At 38.7% G+C, this 10,828-nt stretch overlaps 2 protein-coding genes across 3 annotated transcripts in view; both read right to left on the reverse strand.

Annotated features, from left to right (window-relative positions):
* The window catches only part of VPS37A (VPS37A subunit of ESCRT-I), a 42,732-nt gene extending 31,919 nt beyond the window's left edge, over positions 1-10,813 (reverse strand). The window contains exon 1 of one of the 2 annotated variants that reach the window (XM_031040816.2): positions 10,403-10,813. In XM_031040816.2, the coding sequence (XP_030896676.1) occupies positions 10,403-10,527 (125 nt within the window). In that variant the 5' untranslated portion in view covers positions 10,528-10,813. The remainder of the gene's footprint in view (positions 1-10,402) is intronic. The other variant, XM_006744845.3, reaches the window with a different exon arrangement.
* The window catches only part of SLC7A2 (solute carrier family 7 member 2), a 363,691-nt gene that overhangs the window by 284,171 nt on the left and 68,692 nt on the right, over positions 1-10,828 (reverse strand). The window lies entirely within an intron of this gene.

Raw genomic sequence — 10,828 nt, forward strand, 5'->3', positions numbered from 1 at the left:
TCAGCTCAGGTCATGATCCCACATCCCCACATCAGGCTCCTGGCTTGGCAGGAGTCTGTTTCTTCCTCTGACCCGCCCTCCTCTCCTCTCTGGCGCTCTCTCACACTCTCTCTCTCAAACAAATATAGTAATATAAAAAATAAAATCTTTAAATGATGGAAATGTATTGAATATTTAGACCATTTTCAAGCAAGATAAAAATACTGTTATTGAACATAGGCTTATTTACTTTTGGTTTATTACAGAGAAGCTGAAAGATACTTAGGTTGTTAATTCTACACTGGAAAACTGAAAAAAGCATATGTTTCTAGAAATTATGAAATGTATTCATAATGTGTCAATCTAAAAAATGCTGGTATTACAGTTCACTACTCTTAGTTTTCACTAGAAATGAAGATTTCTAAGGGTTAAGAATTCTAATTAATGTTATTACAACTACTGCAAGTAAAGGAAACAACTTTGTATGTAAAGAAAGTAAAATGTGTGTTTTTGGTACGAGAAGGAATAAGGAATGGAGATGCATTTTCTCGTTGAGGGGGAAAAAAAAGTAATTTTGTCCTAAAGTGAGGCTGGTTGTTTAAAGAAGAAGAACAGGACAAAATCTGAATGAGAAAAACAAAAAACAAACTTGCAAAGTTTGTTAAAAATGCATCTTTGGAAAGGTCAGAACTAAGATTAAAATGAATAAGTTTTAATACCAAAAGTAAGCTGGTACAAAAGCAGAATTTTATTTCCTCTGTTAAAAGGACAAAGGTTTTTTTTTGGACTTGGGGTCTGCTTTTGATAACAGATTGTTGAAGTAGCTTTATTTTTTAAGTTTCATAATGATCTGTGATCTTATTTAGGCAAACTTTAAAACCTGTTTTTGATATTTTTGACAAAGTTCCCAAAACTAAATTCTAAATGAAATTTTTTTGACCTGTAAGAAATTTTGGAGTGCTTCCAAAAGGGTCCCTGGAACATTCCAAAAAAATTGTTAAACTAATTAGGCTTATTTGATATATTAAATTACTTGGGAAGCATCGTCAAGTAAGAAGTAATACTATGTCTTCCTCATATTGTAATTGTTAAGACTGTGGCTATATGTGCATAAAGTTCATTTTACTTCTACAAAAACTGGCCCCACATTGCCAGATTTTTGCCATCCTGATGTCCTTGTAACAAGGCAACAGTTTGCTCCTGAATCAGAGAAATTAAGATTGGTCAGTAATGGCTGTAAGATAAATGAACAGTTGGGGCTATGGGAAACCAAAGATGGCTGCTTGGTAATTCTCAACTCGCGGGCAAACCCCATTTTTCAGTTTTTGCATTCCTTCACCCACCACAGTGCATTTAAGATGACTAAAATTGTGAATTAACACTGATGGGGAGATTTCTACCAGTCAGGTCCATAATCCTGGAAAAATAATTTTTGTCCCAAGAGGCCTCAGATCTCTCTCTGGACCCTTTGGACACCTGCAGCTGGATTTCATTCAACTGCCTCTCAGTGTGGGTGATCAATACGTTCTTGTTACTGTATGTATGGGTTAAAGCCTTCCCCTATTGCAAGGCTAATGCCCTCCCAGTGGCAAAGAAAAAAGGGAATATTTCCCAGTTAGGGTATACTTTCCACAATATCCAGTCAGTGATCAAGGCACCCACTTCACTGGACAAATTATTCAAGCCTTCATGAAAACTCTGCAAACTTCCTGGAATAATCACAATCTCTATCACCTTGAACCAGACAAGGTCAAGAGAACTAATGAGATCCTTAAACTTAAAATTTCCAAACTTGAAACTACTGGACCTCCCTGACCTAATGTATTGCCTTTGATCTTGTAGACTATTCACAGTACCCCATTTGGAAAACACACTCACTCCACACAAGATAGTTACTGGCAGACCAACGCCTATTGGTATACAACCTTCTGTTGATCCTGTGTCTCATGCTAGTATGACCAATGACTATAAGTGTCTAATGTCTTATGCTCAAGCCTATCATCAACAGGCTAAAAAATCCTTCCCAGGTCCCAATTCTCTGGTTATAGTCTAGGGCCTGGTGACTGAGTATTCTGAAACCAGTATTAGAGGAAGACAGCACTTAAGTCTTGTTGGAAGGATCCTTACTAAAGTGCTCCTGACCACTGCTCCAAACTAGAAGATGCTGGAGACCTCTGAATCAAATTGACAAGGAGTAGCTGACATTGAGGTAGACTGTTTCTAAAATTACAAGACAACAAATCAAGGCTTCATACTTTAACTAAACATGAAACCATGAAACCTCTTCTTTTTTTGTATCCTTTATTCTGGCATTTGCTTGCAAAGATAACACCTTCATCTTTATCTACCTGGCCATTGCTAAAGGGAGTAACCTCTGGAATGTAGAGAAGACTTTTATTTCAGGCTAGCATTTCACAAGCAAAATAAGACATCTCAATGGTTGACTCTCCTGAGTTTCCACTGTTAAGTTAGAAAGGACCTACCAGGAGGCTTTCATGATTTAGCGTTCACTCCTTTTGGCAGGTCCTTACCACCCTGGCTAGGCATAAAGGTAAATGAGATTATGATCAGGAACTTCTTAATTCCTGAAATTGCAGAATCCACTGCTAAAGCAATAGCTGTCCAGTAAAAACCCTTACATTCTCTGGCTAAAGTTCTTTCCCCGCCCCCCCAAAGTTCTTGACAATAGGATAGCCCATGATTATCTTTTAGCTGAGTAAGGTTATCTGCTGTGAACAACATCACCTGCTGTTTGCCTGTGGATTAATACTTCTGGGGTAGTTGAAACTCAACTGTATAAAAACCACTGAGCAAACCACTTGCCTTAAAAGAGTGACTCCTTCAACAGGGTCTTTCTTTGACTGGTTTGGGTCTTAGGGACCATGGCTCCAAAGTGCACTCCAAAAACTGGGAATTATCCTGTTTAGGGTTATCATAAAAATCTCTCTAGTGCACTGTATCCTTTCAAAAGCTTTAAATGTGTATTTGCAGCTGCTAACTACCAAGTGGATGATCTCCGAGACCAGAACCTTACAGTCAAAGTGAAGAGGATAACCCACTTCTGTGACTGTGAACACTGTAGGCAGATATGGCTAAAAGTCCCCAGAAAAAGAAAGATGAGGCATAGCTTTGGGGACACAACAAAAGTCATTTTAGGCCCCCAGCTATTTTTATGACCTATGCCCCATCAACTGGCTCTACGTGACCAAGAGCACTTCTTGCAGAACTGCCTAGAAGCCACTGGAATTGCAAAGGAATGCAAAAACCTCAGGAGTTAAGGATTTTAAGGAAACAAAAAGGAATGCAAAAAGCAACATTCTCTACCAGGCCAGGAAATAGCCCAACCATATCAGAGACAATAAATCAATGGTAAAACTCCCAGCGCTGGTTCAAAAGTGAAAGTTGACCTAAAGTGCATTCTTAAGTCTTTTCTTTTTTTGCAGGATTTGCCTCCTCCAGCCCCTCCCCCCCCACCCCCGCACTCAGACAACGGACTAACTGGAGCCAGAGAATTAATGATGCTGACCCTTGCTGGCCCTACTAACTTCAATCAACTAGGAACTTGGACTCTGTCAATTTAGGATGACTTTTGCCCTAATTCTGTACTGAACTCTCTCCTTTAACAAGTCCCTCCACCAATATGCATGTACCCTTAGCCTAAAACTTCCCTAATTTTGTTGTTCGTAGAGACACTGCTTTGGGAAACCCCAGTGTTTTCCTTACCTGTTGCAAGTAAAATTCTTCCTTTTCCATTCTTTGGCATGGTTGTGTCTTTTGACGATGCCCACCAAGAGGTGAACCCAGTTTTGGGTTACAATATCAAGGTGTTAAGCAAAAAAGTCATGACCTATGGATGTCATAAAAAGGAACAAGAAAAACTTGGATTCAGAGCCACAGCTGAGAGTGGTGCTAATTCCTTAAATTTTGACCACATCTCTTAGTTAAGCTGAGAGTCTGATCAAAAGGGGACTAATTGTTAAAAAGAAAACCAAAAGGCCAAAATGGAGCTTCTGATGCCAAGTCACCTTGCCTCCAGAAAATTCCTGATCAGCACCGATGAAATAATCTGTCATATGGGCCCTCTCCATCCCCCAAAAGGAAAATAAATAATCCAATAAAACTCCTTGCCCTTCCCCCAAGGGACAGTGACTTTACCTGGAACAAAGAACAGCTCTTTCCTTTTGCTAATAACTTCCTTGCCCCACTCTCTTTCCTCAAAAACCTTCCATTTCGCACAACTCCTTGGAGCTCCCCTCTACTTGCTAGATGTGATGCCGCCCAATTCATGAATCATTAAATAAAGCCAACTAGATCTTCAAATTTAACTGCTGAATTTTGTTTTTTAACAGCCTGTTGACACTTTCCATTAGTCGCATCACCATCTTCTGTGAAAACCAGGCCATTAAGCTAAGGAGGCTGGGCTTTTCTGGACAAGAGTTAAGACACTACTGAAAGGAATATACGGTCATACCTGAATTTTAGAATGATTACTCTGGTGGCCATGTGGAAAAAAAAATTAAGACTGAAGGCTGAGAAAATAGAGCCCAGTGGTAGTAGGGATGGACTGAGTGGAAACAGGATGACCAGGTTTTTGGCTTAGGTAGCAGACAGTAGATGGCTTGGAAGGAGTTAAGGGGCAGGAGGGGAAGAGTACATGTGGCTGGATTAAACTAGCAATGGAGAAATGACCGCTTGTGTGGTTAATTCTTTTAAGCAAGTATGGACTGATACTACTAAGGGGAAAATTAACTACAGAGAGTACTTGAGCTGTTATGATCTACACAGGAAAAATTTTCTTAAATGGTTAATATGACATGTCATATACTCTGCAATTGTAATTTTTAATTACGGGTTATAAATGGACTATATGATTTAATGTATCAAATTAAGATCCACTTAATTATGGGACTGTTTGACATACATAATTTTAAAGTTCATTCTAAGAGCGCAATGTCCCTTTATAGAGTCACAGTGTTGACATTTTGTAGATTTCTATAGCTTCAACAGGCATAGCAACTTCTTGTAGGATTTTTTATTGCAACAAGCTAAGGTGATTTCCTTCCACAAAGAAGTTTTACTCTCAAATACCTATAAAAGATAACATACTGTTGTTTGTAGCACAAAAGGGAGTAACCGCAAACTGGGAAAATGGAGAAAGGAAAGCCCAGTAAATGAAGCAGCTACTTTTCAGTCAAAGCAAATGTTGCTTTGTGGAATAACTGTTGTCAGATCTTCCACATATTTCTATTTTAAAAGAAAAGTTGCAGGGGGCAGTGGCTATATGAGAAATCTCTAAACCTGCTACTTAATTTTGTAGTGAATCTAAAACTGCTCTAAAGTCTTGTTCTTTTTCAAAGTTGAAAATTTGGATATTTTAATGAAAAATCTCAAAGTATAAATGCCAGCAATGGATCCATATTTTAAAAAATATGTAATATTGAACAGGTTAAAACACATACACATATCTTCTCATTGCAAATTTGTTGTTACCATCTTTGTGTATGAGTCCTTTTGAGCCAACAATAAAATCTATAGAAAAAAAATTATGGAATTTAGGCTTACTCAGAAACCCATGAGTTTAGAGGAGAAAGTTTTATTAACTGTGAACAAGGTGTTAAACTTAACAGCTATATGGTAGACAACTATACAGTAGCAGACTCTCCAAGGAAGTTATAAGGCTAAAGGTTTGGGCAATCAGAATGAATAATGGTATCCAGGGACTGGCAGCAAAAGAAAAATCCAAAACAATTTTTAAAGACTATGCAGATTGGCACCATTATTTTTAAGAAACAAAAATAACTGCTATTTACCAAGTACCTACTAGTTTCTTTACATGTATTATATCTAAAATCCTTCAAAACAGGTACATTTCATTTGTGAGGAGACTAGCTGAAATGGACTTGCTTACTGAATGGCAAGTCAGAAGTATTCCTGCCAGAGGCAAATGAGCTGTAGGTGAGCTTGTGAGGGATTCACAAACAATAAGCTGGGCAGAAGCATGCAGGCTAAGAGGCAAAGGTTCCATGCATATTGATTCTATGCAGTGGAAAGAAGGAATATAATTTGTCATATGCTTACTATGTGCCAGGTACTCTAATAAATGCTCATAAATATCACTCAAATATTAACAATCTTTCATGATAGGAATCACAATTCCTGAATTTACAAATGGGAACTGGAGGCTCAGAGAAGTTGAGTAACTTGCCAAAAGGTCACATTGCTATCGTGTGTTGGAGCCAAATTAGAATCCAGGTCAGATGAGAGACGATGGACTCTGAAAAACAAACTGAGGGTTCTAGAGGGGAGGGGGGTGGGAGGAGGGGTTAGCCTGGTGGTGGGTATTGAGGAGGGCACATTCTGCATGGAGCACTGGGTGTTATGCACAAACAACGAATCATGGAACACTACATCTAAAACTAATGATGGAATGTAGGGGATTAACATAAGAATTAAAAAAAAAAATAGAATCCAGGTCAGTCTGATTACAAAGCTTTCATTCACCTAGGTCATGCTGCTTTTCCTAAGGGCAATAATTTTTTGCTGACTTCCATTTATGTTGCTCAAATTCATTTTGTCTTTTATCTCTAAGAGAGTGCTCACATCCAGGAACCCGAGGAAGCAACACAAACTTTCACAGTTGGGCAGGGCAATAAGAGATGAGGCAATTGATCCTCTTACTTCAGGGGTCCTAGCCTAAGGCGTATTAAGGTTATGTTGCCATGCCAGTTAATGGTACAGCAGTGTCTCCTAACTTCTGGTTCAGAGCCTCTTTCATTAAGACAATTCATGGAGACTATTCATTGTAATAGAGTGAAAGAGAAAAAAGCAATTCTGACAAACATAATAACGCCCAAATTAGATTTCCTTATTATATATAAAATAAAAATAGCACAGAATTACTATGTAATTATTAAAATGAATGCAGAAGTCCTTTACTTGAGAGAGCTGATACCCCTAAGTAAAATGCAATAAAGATTACTATTTGTAAAACTTTGAATTTACATAGTTAATTACCATTCCCAACACAGCTCCAGGTTACTGTTTTAGAGCTAAGGAAATAAAAGAAGCTAATTAACTTAAATATTGTTAAGAGAGAAGCCAGGATAGTTAGAATGGTTAACTGTTAAGAACATCAGTTTTTAGTATTTTCTGATTGTAGTGCAATGCAGGGAAATAATTATCAGCTTCACTTCTGAAGAATCTTTAAATATTGGGATAAGTGAGTATCATTTGGGATATTTTCAATTGCAAGTAATTGAAAACCCAGGTTCAAAGTGGCTTAAACAGCAGTGAGGGGTTACTAAACTTAAAAAGGACTAAGTCCAGAGGCATCAAAGGTTCCAAGGCTGGTTAATTCAATTTCACATCATTATCATGGACATTCCATCGTTCTACTCTACCACATTCAGTAGTCAGCCTGTTTTTCATGATCCAAGCCGTTCCAGATGGCCCATGTAATAATATCCAAAACATAAGAATTTCCTTTCGAACATCTCTATTATTCAAAAAATGTTTTGAGCAGCTCCCCAGCAGATTTCTCCTCCAACTCCCATTGAAGAAGCTTAGGTCAAGAGTCCCTCTTCCACGATAACTGGCAGTGAATGATTGCCATAAACAATCGTTATTTGAGCTCGGCCTCCCTCAGGTATATCATTCTGCATACTCGGAACCCAGATAAAAACTGTTCTTTCAAGAGTCAGGGAAAATGGATTTGGGTGGGAAAGCAAGAGTGTCCTTCAAAGTGAACTTCTTTAGGAAGCAGAAGAAACAACAGAACTAATTCTACTCCTGCCCACAAAGACAGGAATGTTAGTAGTAAACTGAATATTGTGATGACTGTTATTCAGAAGGTGGAATATATTCCTTGAGCCTAGTCTACATAACTTCCAGTTTCCATTTTCATAGTAGACAAACATGTTATGCTTTGGTTAAAACTTTTGTTTGTCATCTATGACAGTTTCCCATTTGCCCTGCCTACCAGTAAGATTAACATGAGGAAATACACATAAAATTCAGCTAACCTTTAGGAGAGGCCTGATAAAGATGAGGTAAGAATTTCTTAAGGTAACTAGAAAAGGAGTTTACATTTATTTAAGGAAGGGACTCACACAGACTAGTTCCTAAATGGAATTTTTTGAATTATAAGGAGTTAAAAAAGGTAAGAATTGGAAGGTATAAGAGAGAATAGGGTTACCGAGGAGGGCAGAATTTGAATACTTTCCTTGTTAAGGAAGAGCTGTTGACCTTATATCTGAAGAAGGGATAGAGTATGAAACATCAGGGAAGTGGGCCCCATGCAACAAGATACGGATATTCATAATTTAGGAAATTTTTATATTATTCATTAAAATATCATCTGAAACATTCTTTCAACTTTTGCAGAATGCACCTTCAAAATCACCAATCACAGTGTCTTACTGCACAACAATCAGTTATAGTACTGAAATCTGGCTACCCAAGCAACGTATTATCATATACTGCACACATAGATCATTTTTACCAGCTACCTTTAAAATGTATGTCATGAGTTCAAATGGCAGATTTAACAAGAATAGATGGATGACACTTTTTTCTGGCAGTGTACCATTCCTTGAAAACTGAAAGTATATGACCTAACTGTCTCCAAAAGTATCCAAGTATAGTTTATAAATGTGAAATATTTCAATAAAATAAAACTACAAGTATTTTTATAAAAAAACTTTAAAGCTTAAGCCAATTCCAGAACTTCTTAGATTAGCAATTCTTGTTTTAGGATGTCACCTTATTTGGGAGGCCAAAAAAACACACAAGAAATTTCAGATTAGTCACTTCCCTCATTTACTAAACTTAGCAGTAAGAAGCTTTAGAGTATTTAAGAAGTTCAACTCCAATCTTAAAGAATAAAAATTTGCCAGCAGTGAGAATATTTAACAGGATATACTAAAGGCTTAAAAGCAATTAATTCCAAAGGTGTGGTTCTAAAAAGTATCTTGGTTATACTAGTACTAGTACAGTATATAAACAATCTTCCAAACTGATACCTTCTAAGGAGACAAACTTTTGTTATGCTTGTTCAAAATGAGTCAACTTATTTTATAAGCATATCTTGTAAGAGTAGCTCTTACAGGTTAGTACAGAACATTATTTAGAAAAAAACTGACTTGGAAAAAAAAAAGGAAAAGAGTAAGATTGACTTGAAGAACTCTGTGAACTTAATTTTCCAGAAAGAAAGCCATCATTAAAACAAATAGCATGCCACTCTTCTGTTAAATACCATAAATTTTCAGCTTTTGAAAGTTCTGAACAAGCAGAATTGAGACAAAGAATCAAGAAACATCTGAAGTTCAATCAGCAATAGCCCTTGTTTTAGCCATACTAACTTTGCAGTGAATTTTTCTTTTAACAACATATTTAATTTAAAACTATTCTACACTGTAACTTAATTGCTTGGGAAAAATTATTAAAAGTAACAGATAAAATGCTCCCCAATAGTTCATTCAACAGGAATTAAAGTCTCATAATATATGTTTTTGAAATGTATGAAAAGTCTATTTAAAAAAAGAGGGCTGACTGATGTTGGCATCTTTACAAAGACATGCTGTGACACTGTTAAGAAAATAAACTTGCACAATCCATAAAAGGAGGCAGTTCTAATTTTTGTAAACCATTAGAAGCCACAAAGATTTGCAATATAAAAGGCTGAAGTTTACAGTAAATAATTTGAAATAATTTGAATTGCAACATATTTCTAACCTGACCATGCTGAAAATGAACAACTCATAAGAAGACAAAAGATTAACATGAATATAAGGCAATTCTTGGGTGTGGGAATAAGAATAATAAAATGAGATGTAGAGACTAGTAGTTTGCCAGATTGGGACGAGGCTGCTGAAACCGGGTAAATCTTAAAAGACTTACGAAGATGGAGTATGTCATTCCCAACCAAAAAGAATTCACTGATAAAACCTCTGGCTTCTCTTTCATGTTACAACAACTCCCCCACCCCCCAAATTTTACACTCTGTGAAACCTGGAGTTTACTCTTTACAATTCTTTTTAGCCAAGTACAGTACTTTAACAATTCTGCTAACGTGGCAATCAGATGGGCAAAGGGAAAGGCTAGTGAGGAAGCAGAGCAAAGCAAGGGCTACTGGATACAGACCCTAAGACAGATTACAGCCAGAAGTGATGTGTCAGGAGGGATGAATAACTCAGAACTGGAAGAGCTGAGCCGTGGTGAGGCAGGAGGGAGGGAGAAAGGATCCGGAGAAAAATCCTGAACATGGGTCAGAGATAGGAGAACAAGCGTGTGACCCAAGACGAAGGGAGGTATGTCAAAAGGAGGCAGCTGGCGGGCAGCAGGCCTGAGGAGCTATGTGAGGCTATGACCAGCCCACCCTCCCGCCCTACTTTTTCCTCCGGTCGGAGAGGCAGCGACCAGTCACCTGGAGTGTGAATTCCGGAGGGACTCTATGAGGCGCTGCTTCTGCTGTTGGAGGCTGGTGAGGCCACCGGGGGACCCAGCTGCGGAGGAGGAGGCGCTCTTGGTCAGGGGAAAGAGCCAGCTCATCCTCCACGGGTCCCCGGGCCCGAGGCCCTGGAAGGCTCTGGCCTGCTTCTCCCAGCTGCTCAACCCGGCAGTTCCCCAGCGACAGGAAGAGCAGTCCGAGACGCCAGGGTCCCAAGTGCTGGGGGGCGGCGTCTTCTCTAAGCAAGCCCGGCTGAGGGGTCCTTGGGTCCTGGGCGAAACACTATGACTGTGGGCAGCTAGAGAGAGGAAAGTAGCCGCCCGGGACGGGGAGCTCTACCTTCACGGTCCCGACGCCCAAACCAGTCAGTGCGGTAGCCTGACAGCCAAACGCTCCACCACC

The sequence above is a fragment of the Leptonychotes weddellii genome, chromosome 2, assembly GCF_054177405.1.
Source record: "Leptonychotes weddellii isolate Sample4059 chromosome 2, ASM5417740v2, whole genome shotgun sequence".
In the NCBI taxonomy this organism is placed as follows: domain Eukaryota; kingdom Metazoa; phylum Chordata; class Mammalia; order Carnivora; family Phocidae; genus Leptonychotes; species Leptonychotes weddellii.